Source organism: Narcine bancroftii, chromosome 7 (assembly GCF_036971445.1).
Source record: "Narcine bancroftii isolate sNarBan1 chromosome 7, sNarBan1.hap1, whole genome shotgun sequence".
Lineage (NCBI taxonomy): Eukaryota > Metazoa > Chordata > Chondrichthyes > Torpediniformes > Narcinidae > Narcine > Narcine bancroftii.
This window is the reverse complement of record NC_091475.1, coordinates 161,406,593-161,425,597: the sequence shown is the minus strand read 5'-3', so window position 1 is coordinate 161,425,597 and position 19,005 is coordinate 161,406,593. Positions and strand designations below refer to the sequence as shown.

Here is a 19,005-nt window from a genome sequence, read left to right as displayed (position 1 = left end):
TTCGGGGGGGCTTAAATCTGGGGCAGCTGGCTTTTGTTCTGAAATCCGGAAAAACTCCGAAATTCGGAACACACTGTTCCCCAAAGGTTCCGGATAAAGGATTATGTACCTGCACTGCCAAACAGGCATTTTTCCATAAGAAAAAACTACAATAGTATACATTAAATTGTAGTTTGTTTAAACAAGAAAGAATTTGGTGCACATGCGCATTTTATTTGTGTATGACAATAAACTCATTCTTATGAAATAAATCAGACTTTAATAAGTTACCACTCAAGTTTTTAAATATTTTTAATTCAAAATTTACACTCCCTCTTAAAGTATCGTCTGATAATGATGGTTCATGGCAGATTCTGACTTCACATAGGAAACAAAACAGACACAATCCTGTCAACACCCTAATCAGAAACTTTACCCCACTTTACTCAACTAATCTTCTTCGGAATCACTGTCCTTTGTTGGAGCACTTGTCCTGATGGCTGACATCATTCTATCTTCAATTTTTTGTCTTGGGTTTTCCTCCAGTTCAGTTTTGATCGCACCAGAACGTGACAGCTTCCATTCCAGTTCTTCAATGAAAATGAAACATGAGAAAAAAGGACAAAAGAAAAATAATTAGTGTATTACTTAATTTAAAAATGCTCACCACCACCCAACAACTCTCGTTCATAATTAATAAAGCATAAAGAGCAATAAATTACATTACAAGTTCTAGTTGGGGCCACATTACAGTCATTGTATGCAGCACCATACATGGTGCAATACTTCATCCAATAATGTATCTGATTCTTTAAAGTTAACACATCTGAAAGTGGATTTACTGTAACTAAAATTCAGATTCACAGGAAAGATTGAAAGTCCAGTGGCATGGTGCCAAGATAACTTCTCTGAACTTCAGTAAGACGAAGGAAATGATTATTAACATCAGCAGAATCCTGGAATCGGATATTTTAGCGCATTTTGGTGACAGACATTTTGGCAAAAAAACAAGACTTTTGTAGCCCTTGGACATTTTGGTGTCCAGTTTGACGGTAGATATTTTGGTGCTCACATTTGGCGACAGACATGGCATTTAAATTATTATAATTTTCATTAAATATAATAAATATTAAGCATTGATTATATTACAAGTCCAGAGGACACCAAAACCCAGCAGCAATAGAAATTCACCAAGACAAATAGTTATTTAAAGAAAATTAAAATCCACTTTTGTTTAAACATAAAAACAGGATCAAACTTTAACTTATTACTATTAACTTAACCTAACTTAACCCCCTTCTAATTCCAAGCACATGTTTATGTAATGTGTATATATTCAGGAAAGTTCTTTGATTTACAGTCCAATCTCACTTCTCACTCCTCCAAGTTCACCGGCATCAGGCAATTCTTATACTGTGCACAGAATTTAACATTTATGAATTTTCACCAGGCTCTGTTGCTTCCAGGTAAATGGTTATATCGCTCAGTAAGGTTCTCGTTGGTTTCAGAGAGAGATTTGTTGTTTGTTGGACACACACAATCTGATTTCCCACGATCAGTACTTCATTTTCTTGCTGAAGAAACTTATCCTATCATGGGTTTTCCAAATGATAATCCCTTCTTTCAGGTCACCACAGAGTTCCTCTTGTTTCCCTTATTTCAGGAGAAACACTCAAGCCAGCCATTTCCTCTTGTAAGGATCAAAAGGGTTTTTAACAGGCTGAACTCAGAATCCATCTTCAAAATGGGGTTTTAACAAGCCTGCCAGCTTGTAATGTTACAGCCTTAAAAGCTACTGTAGAACTCAGTTTTTTTTTCTCTCTCTTTTTCTCTCTCTAACAAGAAATCTTGTTAGTTCTATCCTCTCTCTCTGCTTGTAAAAACCAGAACTTCTTTCAGGGCTAACCCAACCCTTGAAACATCTTTATCAGCACTTTGAACCTGGTCTGTTTATTTGTACCTGCTTTTTGAAATTCCTTCCAAAACAGTTCAATTGTCTTTTGCAAAGCCACTGGTGCTTGCATGTCTCACTTTCAGCAAAGCTCTTGCATTTTAAATGAAATGTGAAGTGTAAGTATCTGTTTATGAAGTGGTCTACATTAAACTCCCACAATCTCTTTTAAATTCATTAATATATATCATGTAAAATATAATATACCCTGTAACAATTAAAATATTTTCTTGACAATGGGGAACAGGAGGGCTGGGGGAACCGTGGGCAGGCAGAGGGGACTGGGAGTGGAGGGTGATCAAGGATCATGAAGGGGGGGGGGGGGGGGGGAAAAAAAAAAATCGGTGTCCAGTCCCCTGTCCCAGGAGAACCTGCCTCCGCTACCCCAAAAGACCTCAGCAACAGGTTCCCTCCCACCATCTGCGGCCATCTCTAGTACCCATAGGGACATGTTAGTAAGCTTGACATGGTCCAGAGTGCAGGGTCCAGCATGACAGCCCAAAGCACTGCTCCTCACATAAGTGAATAACCTAACCTAACCTAGCCTAACCGTTAGCACCAAAATGTCCAGCTCCAAACTGTGGGTGGCAAAAATGTCCAGCACCAAACTGTGGGTGGCAAAATGTCCAGCACCAAACTGTGGGTGGCAAAATGTCCAGCACCAAACTGTGGGTGGCAAAATATCCTTCAGAGTCCACACCCATGTCCACATTAATGGGAATGAAGTTAGAAGAGTAGATAGCTTTAAGTGTTTAGAAATTAATATCCCCAATGATCTAAAGTGGGACAAACACATCAACAGGATGATCAAGCAAGCGCACCAATGCCTCTACTTTTTTTTTTAAGAAGACTAAGGAAGTTCCACATGTGCCCCCCTCCATCTGTCCTTCAGCACCTTCTTCTACATGTGCACCACTGAAAGCAGACCTACCAATGCAGCTCAGCATGGTATGGGAGCTGCTTTGCTCAAGATCAAAAGGAACGACAGAAAGACGTGAATGCAGCTCCAGAACAAAGTGGCAACTTTCTGTCTTCCTTACGATAGACAAAGTTAAAGAATTTCAAGTTACATGCAAGTTACATTCTAAATGTAACACAAATTTTACTTCCCTCTACTGTGATATCTATATCTCTTGGTACCTAAGATCGACCTATCAAGCCCCAGATGGACTCACTTTTTTCTCCACCCATTAAGAGTGTGAAAATACGCACCAAACGAGATTTAATCACTGCAGTCTTCTGAATGAACTTCATGACAGTGATCTCATGGTGCACTTGTTTAGTCCCAAAATGACCCTCACTTTCATTGTAATCCTGTATTTTGTAAATTGCAATACTCTTAAATATCACTGGCTCTACACTCTGTTCGGTATCACCTCAAAAACACCAATTCATACATACAGCTGCTCTTCATAGACTACAGCTCAGCCTTCACTCAAGAAGCTACAAACTCTGGGCTTCTGTACCCCTGTCTGCAACTGGATCCTTGACTTCCTCATTGTCCACTGCTCTACTCTTTATACACCCATGACTGTGTGGCCAAACACAATTCCAATTCCATCTACAAGTTTGCTGATGTCACTACAGTTGTCGGCAGAATCACAAACGGCAAAGAGGAAGCATACAGGAGGGAGACAGATCAGCTCGTTGAATGGTGTAACAACAATCTTGCACTCAACATTAGCAAAACCAAAGAGGATTGTGGACTTCAGAAGGACATCAGGGAACACGACCCAGTCCTCATCGAGGGCTCAGTAATGGAGAGGGTCAAGAACTTCAAATTCCTGGGTGATAACATCTCCAAGGATCTGTTCTGGAGCCGCCAGCGGCTATATTTTGTGAGGCCTCTGAGGAGATTTGATATGTCATCAAAAACACTCAAACATCTACAGGTGTACAGTGGAACTCCTTTATAACGTGATAAACGCTGTACTTACCTTTATAATTTAGATAAACACAATAAACTCTGTATGTATCTTTTATCATTTACACGCGCCACTTCTAAACATCCGCTGCGCCACAGAGTGGCCATCCCTGGTACTGCAACTTTTAAAATGGCTCACTTAATGGCCTATCTCAAAGAACTGAATGTGGATATTGTCAAGAGTCCTATAACTCATTGCATTATATCCGAATTTGCATTAAATTGGGGTTCCACTGTAGCATGGAGTGTATTCTGGCTGGTTGCATCGCTGCCTGGGACGGAGGCAACAATTCTCAGGACAAGAATAAACTCCAGAGGGTTGTTAACTCAGATTGCAACATTACAGGCACTAGACTTCACTCCATCAAGGATGTGAGGTGGTGATTTAAAAAAGCAGCCTCTATCCTCAAAGACCCCCACCACCCAGGCCACGCCCTCTTCACTTTGCCACCATTGGGAAAAAGGTACTGGAGCCTAAAGATGAGCATAAGGAGTAGCTTCTTCCCCACTGCCATCAGATTCCTGAATAATCAATGAACCAAAGACACTGGGTTACTTTTTGTGCACTAATATTGTTTTTTTTTAAATTTATAGTAATGTTGTAAGATGGTTATATGAATGTTTGCTCTATGTTGCTGCCACAAAACACCAAATTTTGTGACTTGTTCATGACAATAAATTTCGAATTCTGAAATTATGCCCTATGAATGAATGGCTGTAATATCATGTTCAAGATAATCAGTTAGTCTGTTCGAAAAAGGACTTTTCTCACTGGATGAGGTATTTTGTGACAAATAAACTTAGACTTCAATCACAGGTGTATTCAAGATACTATGCTTCTAAAATCATGTTCTCATTGCAGCCAAGATCCAAATTAAATTTCATACATTAGATCAGTTTTGATTCTCACACTTTATCTCGAGCAGCCCTGGATTGCAGTTACACTTCATCTTTCACTGCATTTGGATTTTCAACAAACAACTTCTCTTCTTCCTTTTAAATAGGTCTTGAATTTTAATATCTCCCTGGGATTCTCTCCCCTTTATTTTTCTTTTAACTTCATCTTTTCTCCTAGTCTACCCTTCCTATATTTGTCATTATGCCTCTTGATCCAGCCTGCTCAGATTCTGAATCATTGGTGTATAGCAGAGGCTCCAACTTCATCCTGGTATGTCCTACCTGGTAGGAATTTGATTTCTTCTTCTGCTACTTTCACTTCTTTGTCCATTTCTTTGGATATAAATCTTCAACCCTTTCTCTTGTGTCCAGAATTCCCAATATATCTGAACCCCTAATTCTCATATCTTACTCTGTCTGGATTTAACAGCCAATTGATATTTGTCATCTCAATTTTTCCACCACACTTAATCTAAGATACTCCCTTCTGCTCACTAATGACTGATGCCAATATAGTCATCAAACCTATCAACAAGGACCATTGTTGTTGTGGAATTTTACCTCTCTGGCGTATCCTCATAATCTGGGCCAGGCAGTCACTAAATTCATTTATTCAGATCATTCCTAGACAGTCATCAGCCTCATGGTCCCTCAAACCCATAGAGACCCTTTTTCAATATTTTTATTAACATTGAAATTTCAGATTCAAAAGTATACAGAGTTCATAATTGTCAAAATTAAAAAAGATACATTACACTTAAATCATATAACTTCATCCAAGGTACCCCACATTTTAATCAAAAAGATTATATTGTATTGATATTATATTATTTTATCATATATAAAAAAAAAGGAAAATCTAAACCCACTACTAAGAAAGAAGCTGGCCAAAAAAGACATAAATCTTATCAGAGTGATGAATTACCTCATTTGTCCACACTTCTACCTTAATTACAAATCAAAGATTGTAAAAGTAATTCAAAAAGGGTCCCCACAGTGTTTGAACATTTATATTCAAATCGGATGTGCTATCCTAGAAGATCCATCTGCTCTTGTTACACAGAATTTTTCCCCTTTGTAGAGTCCCTGCCCAATTTTGCTAATGACCTCTGATGCCCTCCTATACCAAGTTTCCAGTTTTCTGGCCCCAATCAGTTCATCTCAGTCATGGACATCCAGTCCCTCTATATCTCTAATCTACACCAGGAAGGCCTAAGAGCACTTTACTTTCTTGAACAGAGGTGTAATTGGTCTCCCTTTATCATTCCTTTGTTAAACTTGTTCTTATAACCACCCACTTCGTTAAAGTCAAAGAAAGGCTAAGGAAGATTCCACCCTCTGAAACGTTTTTCCCACCATTCCTCTCATAGTGTTCCAAAAGATATTATTCCCTGCACTAACTCTCTGGTCTACTCTTCTATCTCCATCAACTATTTCTTTCTCTCAGCACCGTCCTACACATCTGGTGGAGATGCCACACTTGCCTCTTTAACTCTTCCCTTTGAAATTTCAAGAAGCCAAGCAGTCCTTCCATGTGATGCACAAATTCACTTGTACATCTTCCAACTTAGTGTTGAGAAAAACAGGAAATAATCAGTCTAACAATGGGTCCCAATGAAAAATGTTGACCAATTATTTCTATCCATGGATGCTCCCTGACCTGCTAAGTTTGTCCGGCTTCTCTTTGTTCACTCAACATTCCAACATCTGCAGCTTTTGTGATTTTCCAGCAATCAAAGTTGAATAGTGATCGTCATATACTTGAGAAGTCTCAACAAGTTTTACAACCAATTATTTGCTGAAGTGCAGACATTGCTGAATGATTAAAATTCAGAAACCAACTTACATCAAATAGATTTTCACAAACAATAAGCATCAATTGAGCAGAAATATTGACCATTACCCTGAAATAAACTACACGATATACAATGTTGGTTTATTGTAAAGCAATAAGCAAATGATGTTTACTCTGTATGTATACAACAAGGGTTCGGAGAGCTCATTGCTGTATCTGACCCGACCTTGTTAGTTTTCGTGCAGTTGGATAACCATGTTGAGGAACTTTGGGGGCATCCGAGGCGCTCTAGTATTTGCCAAAGCCCTTTCCTGCTCACGGTGTCAAAGGCTTTGGTGAGGTCAACAAAGGTGATGTAGAGTCCTTTGTTTTGTTCTCTGCACTTTTCTTGGAGCTGTCTGAGGGCAAAGACCATGTCAGTAGTTCCTCTGTTTGCGCGAAAGCCACAATGTGATTCTGGGAGGACATTTTCAGCGACACTAGGTATTAGTCTATTAAGGAGAATCCTAGCGAAGATTTTGCCTGCAATGGAGAGCAGCATGATTCCCCTGTAGTTTGAGCAGTCTGATTTCTCGCCTTTGTTTTTGTACAGGGTGATGATGATGGCATCACGAAGGTCCTGAGGCAGCTTTCCTTGGTCCCAGCAGACCATGAAAAACTCATGCAGTTTGGTATGCAGAGCTTTGCCACCAGCCTTCCAGTCCTCTGGGGGGGGATTCCATCCATACCTGCTGCTTTACCACTTTTTAGTTGTTCAATTGCCTTATATATCTCTTCCCGGGTAAGGACCTCATCCAGCTCTAGCTCCCTCAAGGGTTGTTGAGGGAGCTGGAGAAGGGCGGATTCTTGGACTGAGCGGTTGGCACTGAAAAGGGATTGGAAGTGTTCTGACCATCGATTGAGGATGGAGATCTTGTCGCTGAGGAGGACTTTGCCATCTGAGTTGCGCAGAGGGCTTTGGACTTGGGGTGAGGGGCCCTACACCACCTTTAGTGTCTCATAAAAACCCCTGAAGTCGCCAATGTCGGCGCTAAGCTGGGTTCGTTTGGCGAGACTAGTCCACCACTCATTTTGGTCGGGTCAGATGCAGCAATGAGCTCCCCGAACCCTTCTCCCTTGACAACAGCGTGAAGCAAGGCTGCGTCCTCGCACCAACCCTCTTTACTATCTTCTTCAGCATGATGCTGAAACAAGCCAATAAAGACCTCAACAATGAAGACGGTGTTTACATCCGGTACCGCACGGATGGCAGTCTCTTCAATCTGAGGCGCCTGCAAGCTCACACCAAGACACAAGAGAAACTTGTCCGTGAACTACTCTTTGCAGACGATGCCGCTTTAGTTCCCACTCAGAGCCAGCTCTCCAGCGCATGATGTCCTGTTTTGCGGAAACTGCCAAAATGTTTGGCCTGGAAGTCAGCTTGAAGAAAACTGAGGTCCTCCATCAGCCAGCTCCCCACCATGACCATCAGCCCCCCCACATCCCCATCGGGCACACTGAACTCAAAACGGTCAACCAGTTTACCTACCTCGGCTACACCATTTCATCTGGTGCAAGGATCGACAAAGAGATAGTCAACAGACTCGGCAAGGCAAATAGCGCCTTTGGAAGACTACAGAAAAGAGTCTGGAAAAACAACCACCTGAAGAAACACACAAAGATCAGTGTGTACAGAGCCTTTGTCATACCCACGCTCCTGTTCGGCTCCGAATCATGGGTCCTCTACCGGCTTCACCTACGGCTCCTAGAACGCTTCCATCAGCGCTGTCTCCGCTCCATCCTCAACATTCATTGGAATAACTTCATCACCAACATCGAAGTACTCGAGCTGGCAGAGTTCACAAGCATTGAATCCATGCTGCTGAAGACCCAACTGCGGTGGGTGGGTCACGTCTCCACAATGGAGGACCATTGCCTTCCCAAGATTGTGTTATGTGGCAAGCTCTCCACTGGCCACCAAGACAGAGGTGCACCAAAGAAGAGGTACAAGGACTGCCTAAAGAAAGCTCTTGGTGCCTGCCACATTGACCACCGCCAGTGGGCTGATATCGCCTCCAACCGTGCATCTTGGCGCTTCACAGTTCAGCGGGCAGCAACCTCCTTTGAAGAAGACCGCAGAGCCCACCTCACTGACAAAAGACAAAGGAGGAAAAACCTAACACCCAACCCCAACCAACCAATTTTCCCTTGCAACCACTGCAACCGTGCCTGCCTGTCCCGCATCGGACTTGTCAGCCACAAACGAGCCTGCAGCTGACGTGGACATTTACCCCCTCCATAAATCTTCGTCCGCGAAGCCAAACCAAAGACACAACCAGATGAAACAGCATTTCTCTGGAAATTATATATGCCCCATAAAATTAGAATAGATCTGATATAGTTGAAGTGCAAAAGTAGTGGATGGACAGGATATTGCAAAAAGATAAGAGTGATGGAGACACACATAAGAAGGGTGGAAATAATCAGAAATACTCCCAAAATGAAAAATGACATCTTTTTTGCAATTTACAATTCAGATTTTAAGGCAAAATGGTAAAATCTACAATGAATATGAAAAGTGCTTGGAATGAATGATGAGGGTTGAAATTTAATATTGTGTTCAGCATCGCACATAAATTATACTGTGTTAGCTAAAGATGTCTCTCTCTAGGTTTCTAGTGTAGTGATGACTGAATGGAATGTTCCAGTCCCATTTGCATTTGACAAACCTTTCCTGGAACAATCTCTACTCTTCAGAGTGATGAAATCAATCTATGGAAGTTACATTACTCCCCTTCTTCCAACATTTTGGCAATTATGCCAGGCAGATAACTTAAAATTCAGAAAGTCAAATGTTGTTGATTAATATTTTAGATTGAAATGTTTACAAAGAGCTCACAAATTTCATCAAAAGAGAAGCCACATAACTCAGTTATTAAAGAGCAAAAGATAAACATGGGGAACTGAAGCTGCATAAATCACTTACCATCTTTTGTTAAATTCATGCCTCCAAATACTAGAGGTCCAACATACTGTGCCTTGATATTGCCATCTTGATAAACAAAGACTGTTGGAAGGTTTCTGTCTGGATAGTTGGGTATACAGGTTGTGGATATAGCTTTAATAAATTTAGTCTCTGGGAACTTTCTTGCCAGTTCATTTAGATGCCTATTTATCAAGGCACAAATAGGTATCCTGGTAGATACAAAAAAAAACATTATCAGAGAACATCAAAACCATATGTTTGCATGTTATGGTAAGAGTTCACATTTTAGTCAAGGACATGAGCTAAAGGAGAGGGGGTGGGGAGTGAGTGAGTGAGAGTGTGTAAAGAAATGCAAGAGTTGATTGATTGTGATGCCAATGAGTAATTTGTGTTGAGCCAAAATGATTTTTATTGCATAACGTTCAAATATCTATAATATATACAGGTTAAACACTGCATGTACAGGTTTTAAAGAGTGTGTCTCCTCATGACATATCCACTATGCAAATTACAAGCTCAGACAATTATTTGTAAGGGGCAGCATGATTAGCGTGGTACTATAACAGTACCAGCGAGCCGTATTCGAATCCAACACTGTAAGGAGTTTGTATGTTCTCCCCATGACCTGTGTAAGTTTTCCCTGGGTTGTATGGGATTGTAGGTTAATTGGATGTAATTGGGCGTCATGGGTTTCAGAGGCCAGAATCAGCTTTTACTGTGTTGTAAATAAAAAAAAACAAAAATATTCTGTCCACAACATTTATACCATACAACTGAAAGGAATAGGCTTCTATAACTAAAGGTTGTACACTAACAATTGTGGCTGTGTGGTGCAGCAGGTACTATTTATTATTTGTAATTTAGGGGTCTGCTGTATGAAATACAGAGGTCTTAAATAAATGTAATTTCTTTTTCACTGCCTTCTCAGTTCAGCAGTAATTAGAAATCTAAATACCAAAAAAAATCTTAAAAATAAATAAAAACATGTAAATCTCACCCTTGCTTGTAAAGGTGTAGTATTACCCACAGATCATCACCAGCTTTAGTTACTTCCTGTACATATTCTGGTCCAGATATTTCTAAAACTTCTCCAAACACTTTTTTCATCTGCTTTGCCTTCCATTCAGCTAGTCTTTGTTGCCTAGAAAAAATTAAATCGGGAGTTATCCACTTAATCATTCAGGGTTAGTAGAAAAAGAAATACCCAAACAACAAACTACATGTGATATTTAAAACTGGACAGTTAGGTCTGTCAAGTTCAAGTTTATTTATCATCTGACTGTATCAGTGTAACCTGACGAAAAAGCATTCTCTAATCCATGGTACAAAACAGTGCAAACACGCATATGGACAAATGATACGTGAACTCAGAACCTACATACATCATTGAAATAAATAATATTAATAAATAGTGCAGACTCGGGGAGTTGTTTTGAAGCTGTTCCTCAGCCTGGTTCTAACACAAGAAGCTACAATGAAGATTTGAGCAGTTCTGATACAGCAACCACATTACTCCATTAATTCCCAATGCAAATGCAACTTAGTCTTCAATACTGGTGACCCATTTCAAACTAGGTTTTCTTCTTTTTTGTCTGTTAACCAACCTAGGGCTTCCTATTACTTGGCTTATCCACTGGATCTTTCTTTTAAGTATGGATTTGTATTACAATTCAGTCTTGCATAGATTAATTAATTTTTGTGCAGTGCCAGATGCAAGTAGTGGGGTTCTGAAACACGGCCTTTCAAAAGTCTCAATTTAATGAATTGCTGATTAATCCATTGTGATTTTCATTAGGTTTTGCTTCAAGTTCTGCTCATTATGTGTTATTTTCTGATGTAGCAGCTGCTGTAATGGTTGCAACAAAATAATGAAAGTCTGTTGCTTCCTTTAACTTCCTCACTGTTAAAGTGTTATAATTTTTTAAGTGGGAATTATGCTACTGCTCTCCTCCACACAAAATTTCCAAATCATCTCTAAAGTAATACAGATTTTGTACTTTGCTTAAGCTTGAATGCAACTCCACTTAACAAAAGCCATTCTCAAAATTTAAGTACTACAAGAGGAGACTGAAAATCTGAACTGCTTGGGGATTGGGTTGATCCAGATGTTCAGATTCTCAGGCAGGAATTTTAAAATTAAAATTTAAGGCAGAATAAAGAAGAGATGAACTGGTACTGTTAAGTTTTGATAGTTTATTCATCAGCAAATACAGCATGTGAGATCATAGTCCATTACAATTGCACTCTATTGTGTTGCTGCTTGTGTGTCATCTGTGGGGCTTACACATGCTTGCAAACACACAGAAGTCCATTAAATTTTTAAAGTTTGAGTGTTTTTGAAAAGTCTGAATTCTCAGGTGGCCCAGATTTCATTATTTTCAACCTCCAAACTATCTTTTCCAATGCAAAACCTATGATAGGTTTAAACATGGTGACAGAAGGCAGCCTAACTGTGCTGGATTGTTCTTTAATGTTAGCAAACAGGACACCACAATATGTACTATGGCAGAATTTTATAATGCAAAACTTCTGATACGCTTACCTGTACTTGTCTATAAAACATATCGCCGTATTTTACATAACTCTAAGAAATTGTGTTTGTTGGGTTATCAAAAATACTTTCAGAATTATATTGTCTCTGAAATCAACTTCCAGTTAAGTGAAACTGCAAAATTCTGTTTCCAGCAGATAAAACCAAAAAGAGAACAACTTTTCACTCACCTTACCCTCAGCTGAAGCTTTTAAACTTAATTTTTTTTAATTTTAAATTATATTAAAAAGTTGCTACACCATTTAAAAGAGAATTAAATCACCATTACCCTGATAGCCAAATATGAGCCAAAATTTAAGCAAAGAAAAACAGACAATAAACTATAATGCGGTTTGTTGGTTTATAGAAGGAAAATAGACTTTCAATTTCATAGTCTTTTCACCACTTCAGGACATCCCAAACACTCAATCAATGGCTGGGACACTGGGAATCACTCTCGTTCTTTTTTCAACTAACACCTCAAGATCCTTTATGTCCACCTGAGAGGGGAGTTAAAGTCTAAGTTTAACAACTCATCCAAATGATGCAGACTGCAGTGCTCCATCAGTATTGCAATTGCATTACCTTGAAATGAATATTTAAATTTTCAAAACAGAAAAGAGCTAATAAAATCATACCCACAAGAGGTCCTAATTTGAAATAGTTCTTTAAAAATAATTGCTATTTCCTGAACCATGCAATATCCATAAACCACAAATATCGAAGGCAAACAATCAAAGTAGAGATTAAACACTGGAACATTACCTTAGTTTCCAGTGCTAACTTGATGCACTGAAATTTGCTGGACTCATTAAATGACAGATCTGCACCTTCCTATAATTTTGATCATCATGTGGTTTACCTGTACATCTCAATGGCTCTTTCATCTTCCTCACCAAATTCATCCTCATTCTCCTCCAGCTCATCCAGCGTCATGTCCTCATATCTTTTAACTAAAGAAAAGGGCTCATAAGCTGAACATGCTGTGAACAACAAGGCATTTAAAAAGAAAATCTGACAAGCCAGTTAGCATACATAATCGACCATTTTCTTTGCAAACAAAAGTGGCAAACTTTGTCATTCATATAGGGAGCATTGATGCCATATTATCGTTCAACAAAGTGTATTAAACAATGCATAGTTACTTGGTTGCTTGTAAAGTTAAGCCAGCTATACCTCAAGTTCTGCATGAGCAAATTTCATTCTTTTACTTCAGACTTCAATTTGAATCAGTCTCTCCAGACCACTGGCAGTGTTCAAAGTTCAGATTTATTGTCAGAGTACATACATGACACCGCATACAACCCCGAGATTCATTTTACTGCAGCCTAGGCCGAATTTCTACTTATCAGTAGTGGAAAAAACTGCACTCAAGAAAAGATGATACTGTACAAGAGAAATGTAAACAAAAAGATATGTAAACAAACTGACTGTGCAATACAGAGAACCATATGCAGCGATGTGTTAAATTGAGCAATCTCCCATTGGAGTGGTACAAGGTTGACAGGAACATGTGGTCCTAACATGGAATATACTTATCACAAAATTTGTAAGATAGAAGTCTAGGGAGAAAATTATGAAATTCATATTGGCACAAGGATGTCCAAGGTTAGAATGAAAGTGCTTCTAGAAATGGAATACCACATATGCCAGTGTACAAGATAATTAGTGTATAAAACAATCCCCTGAAGTTCCACCTAAAATCTAGGTTTTGAGCTATACTAGCTGTACAAGACTAACCCAAGTCTGGCACTTACTGATGACCAGTGGAGTGATGCTGCTAGGCACATTTAATATACTAATTCACAATATTTTAAAAGCAAATTACCCAGTAAAGGTTTAAATTTATTGGCATATTTTACCAATAGCTCAGTGGTTAGAACATTGGTCTTGTAAACAGGGGTAGCAAGTTCATTCCTCACTGGGGTCTCTTTCCTGTGAGGGGCATTTGACAAAGTAGCAACTTTCTGACTTCCTTATGATAGACAAAGTTAAAGAATTTCATGCAAGTTACATTCTAAATGTAATACGTGACAATAATGGAACCTTTACCTTTAAAACAAACTACTATCAATTCCTTTAACAAGCCGGTTAAAGCCTATATAGAGCTGATGGTAGTTGGACTGGGCAGATGGACCCCACAGGGGAGCACTGAGACTTCGCTGTTAAGATTTAGATTTTATACTTGACGTACAAGATGATCCTGTGTTTTTGGGGTGGAATTTTTAAAGTTCACGGACTATCATATACGTCGGCATATACAGTAGGATGTTCATTTCATGGCACTGATATTCTTTGTCTGAATATGTTAATAATCAATTCAATGATCTATTTAGATCATTTCATTTGGTCTGTGGTTTAGATAAATGCACAAAAACAATGACAAAAAATGACTTTTAAAAAAAATATACATCCTAAAACATTTTGTTATCACGAGGGTGCTATTGTTCAGGTTTGGCAATTGGAATACTTCTCTGGCCATTCCATTTGTTTATATCTACACATTAGGCAAAGGAGAAGTCAAATTAATACATTTCTAGGAGTGCATAATTAGTGATGTTTCACACACACAAAATGTGATGCCACTGGAAAATTGTGCATAAAAATAGTACTTTAAAATACATTGCTAGGATTCGAGAGAGCAAGGATAGATTTCCTTTCTTGAAGGACATTATTTAATTAGATTTTTACAACAATCTGGTAGTCACAGTCATTATTTAAATATTAACTTTTTTTGCTATGTTTAATTAATTAAATTGGACACAGAAAGGCAGAGGAAGGGAAATCCAGCCCCACCACTTCCCCAAAGAGAGGACACACTGAAGAAAATGGAAAAGGTCCATTCAGGGAGAAGATGGTGACATCAGAGGGGTAAAGTCAGTAGATCTAATTTTGCAAAACATAACAGAAGCAGCCAAGAAAGAAACCTGACACAGGTTAGAGCAAGGCAAGAAATGAGACATAATTAACTGGATTTAAAATTGCTTAACTGTTTGTGGTGAGATTTGAATTTATATCACCAGATCAGACCAAACCTCAGATTACCTCAGTTTGTTGTCTGGCAAATGGTTAAAAAAAAGGACTGATTTGACATTATGTTGAGGTTATGGTTTAGGCAAAAGTAGTACAATTTTGACATTAAAAATGAATTATTTTTTTCTTTTAATGTACATCCTAAAAAGTGAGGTTAACACAACTATGCTTTGGTGATACCTCTTCAAAACATTTTGACACAAAAGCTCATAGCACCAGTCAGAACCTTATTAAATTATGGAAAATTAATATGCAATTATCAGTTGTAATACTGATCCAGATCTTGCTATGACCAGCTGTGCCAAATAGATCTACTCGCATTCAGCCATTTAAATGGCAGCAAGTTGCAGGGTTCTGTGTTTGTTCTGACAAAGCTAAATGCCTGAGACTTGCTGTCAGATTCAGAAGACTGAATGTCTTTCACTCTATCACAGAATACAGTATTATTGTAAATTGCCCAGCAATAAGTTGGTGATATTGTCACTGATGGATGATCAATGGGGATTGCAAGAAGAAAAGGGGAAAGCATTTTTTTCCCCCAAATGGGTTAATTTTTAAATATGTTTTAGTTTGTTTAATCCTTAGCAATGTCTATAACTAGTAAATTCCTGCCCCTGACTTTGCCAGCTGGCAAGTGAGTGCTAGAGCATTTCACTGTGCCTCAAAGGCCCTGTCATCATTGAAATCAGGCCGCTGGACTCCAGGATGCAGATGGTCAGTGAGATTGGTTGTTTGCATCCAGACTAGTACCCACAGGCATGGATACACTGCTGACATAGATTTGAGATTAAAAGGTAAAGGTTCCATTATTGTCACATAATATTACATTTAGAATGTAACAGACATGAAATTCTTTAACTCTTGTCAACCGTAAGGGAGACAGAGAGTTGCCACAACACCTGGTGTTCCTGGCGGTTTCCCCTCCAAATACTGGACAGTCCTGTGCCTGCTTAGCTTCAGAGATCAGACAATCCCAGGTGTATTCAGGCTAAAAGAACTGGTTATATAAATTGTGGCCAAATAAATTAGATCTTTACTTACCAACTGACTGCTGAATCAACTCTTCCTCCAGTGCCTCAATTTCTTTATTTGGATCCTCCTTAGGAAGAAGAATGCCTTTTTTCCGTAAAATATCATTCCACTCAGTGTCTGCATTTGGATCCTGAAGAAAAAAAAAATAAAGACAAACCAGGATGTTTAGGAATAAGTAGCACTTGAAGAGAAACACAAGTTTGAAGTAAGCTTTGCTGAGATAGACATGCTGAGGTTCAGGACAGAGCCTCTGGGTTCCCATTTTCTGAGGCTGACAAGAACAGAACCTTCAGCAGGCATTCACCCAGACAGTATACCTGACAGCATCATTAAAACATCTTCAACCTCTTGCTACAATGATCAGAGGATCCCGACTGCTTCAAAAGGACTTCTATCATTCCAAGACGAAGGTGACCTCTCTCAATGACTAATCGGCCCGTGGCACTGATGTATATTGTAATGAAGTATTATGAGCTCCCATTTCATTTTAGTGTGGTTGTCACTTTAAGGGTTAACAAATCAAGCTGCAACCCATGCACAGCTTTGGAGAGACTGGAGTGGCAACAACTCGAACAGTCTGTGCCAACTTCGCTACTTTTGAAGAGAAGAGAGGAAATGTGTTGCTTTTCCAGGGACACAGGTGGAGAATGTTATGTGAGTGAAAAACATTAAAGGAACAGCACACCTGGTGAGCAGCAGCCATTTTTAAAGGAACTCTGTGCTGAAGAGGCTGTGTAGTGATGGGCAATTTGCTTGATTCTCCTTGTCATGGGAATTATTGAACCACACAATGACCAAAGAAAAGGTCACTTTGATTCACCCATGCCTGGATTTTAGAACCTTTGTGTAAGTCACACGTTTCGGTTCTCCTTCGAAGGAAAAAGGGGAGTTATGACAAACACTCATCTGAAAGGACCCAAATTCTGGAAAAAACTCAACAAGGATTTCTGAGTTTTCAGCGGTCCAGTCACTCAGTCTCTCGCACCTTCACTGTAATTACTTCTGGGCATTAGTTTAAAAGCTTGAGTTTCAACACATGATTTCCAAGACAAAACTGAACTAACTTTCCAGAATTGTGCTTAAGCTGTAATGGTCTGGATTTTCCACACAAGTATATTTGCACATAGTTGGGGGTTAAGTTTAGATAAGTTAATTACGGTGTTATTAGTAATTACTAATAAATATATTATTTTTAAAATAACACTGTCTTGGTGAATTTCTGTTGCTACTGGTCTGTAACATAACAGAAGTGTATTCAGAGGTTAGTTTTGGAGCGCATCAACTCCTATCTCAGGAAGAACCGGGACCCACTTTAAGTCACCTATCACACAACAGGTCAACAAACACCATCTTGATGACCCTCTACTCTGCATCAGATCACCTGGACCGCAGGAACACCTACATCAGATCGTTGTTCAGTGACTTCACCTCAGCATTTAACACCGTCACGTCAGCAAGACTAATGACCAAGCTAAAGGATCAGGGACTCTGTCCATCCTTCTACAACTGGATCCTTGACTTCCTCATTGGCAGACGCCAATCAGTGTGAATCGGCAACATCACCTCTGCTGTGTACTTAGTCCCCTCCTCTACACCCTGTATACTCATGACTGCTTAGCCACATACAGCTCCAAGTCAATCCATAAATTTGTTGACACTGTTGTTGGCCGAATAACCAGAAAATTATGACAAAGGATTCTCAACTCCTCGGAGCCTTTCCACCATCTAGGGGGCCCAACAAAGTGTCCAATGGAATACTCAACATTATTTCATCATCAACCAATTAGTCTCCACTCCAATGCTGGTATACACTGCAGTCACGATGCATCATCTATAACATCATATCCTAACCCAATGGTTCTCAAGCTTTTTCTTTCCACTCACATACCACTTTAAGTATTCCCTATACCATAGGTGCTCTGCGATTAGTAAGGGATTGCTTAAGGTGGTATGTGGGTGGAAAGAAAAAGTTTGAAAACCACTGTTTTAATCGTACCTAATTGACTTGTTATGTGCAGTTTCATAACTCCAAAGGAAATGGGCCAATGACAATTTTTCTCAAGCAAAATATTTCAGTAACAATTGAGTCTAGAGCAGTGATTGTCATCCTTCCCTTCCCACCCACATCCCATGTTAAGCAATCCCTTACTAATCACAGAGCACCAATGGCATAGGGAGTACTTAAAGTTGTACGTGAGTGGAAAGAACCACTGCCCTAACCTCTATCCCCAAGATGGAAGCAGTTATTGAAGTGCCCTGTCACCTCCAAGCTTCATTTCAAGTCACTCACACACAATAGTTGAAAATGTGCTGGTATTCCTTCACCTCTGGGTCAAAGCTGGGGAATTCCTTACCTACCCCACAAACAAAAAAAAAAATCAACAGTTCACGGTGGTAGCATTCTTTATGAACAATTAGAGATGAGGAGTAAATGTTGGCCTCACCTGTGACGACTACATTCCTTGAATGGATTTTAAGAATCTGATATTTACCCCAAATTTTACTTGTCAGATTTAAATACATTAATTACATCTAATTGGTCTGTTGCTACTTACTTTCTCACATGATTTTCCAATATAGAATTTAACAATTTTGAAAATCAAATTTTCTGCTGGATCATCATCCTCTTGCTTTCTGTTCAATAAATAATTCTCAATCGATGTTATTATAATACCTCACAACTCCATGTGCTTTAAACTGGTTGACTACCCTTCTGTGCAGGGCCTTAACAAACGTCATCCAAAAATCTAAACACACCAGACAAACAGGAGACTGTAGATGCTGGAATTTGAGTCAAACACAACCTGGTGGAGGAACTCAGCAGTTCGAGCACCATTTATCTGGTATTTAACAACTGGAATACTCATTCAACCAGCAAAAATTTCTAAGAACATTAAGC

The 19,005-nt window shown here is 39.2% G+C and overlaps 1 protein-coding gene across 1 annotated transcript in view; it reads right to left on the bottom strand.

The window, feature by feature from the left end:
• Positions 1-273: 273 nt before the first annotated feature.
• The window catches only part of pdcl3 (phosducin-like 3), a 30,133-nt gene continuing 11,401 nt past the window's right edge, over positions 274-19,005 (bottom strand). Inside the window, exons 2-6 of the mRNA XM_069891041.1 lie at positions 16,116-16,236; positions 12,904-12,994; positions 10,509-10,652; positions 9,512-9,720; positions 274-569 (exon numbers count right to left, since the gene is read on the bottom strand). Of these exons, the coding sequence (XP_069747142.1) occupies positions 430-569; positions 9,512-9,720; positions 10,509-10,652; positions 12,904-12,994; positions 16,116-16,236 (705 nt within the window). The 3' untranslated portion in view covers positions 274-429. The remainder of the gene's footprint in view (positions 570-9,511; positions 9,721-10,508; positions 10,653-12,903; positions 12,995-16,115; positions 16,237-19,005) is intronic.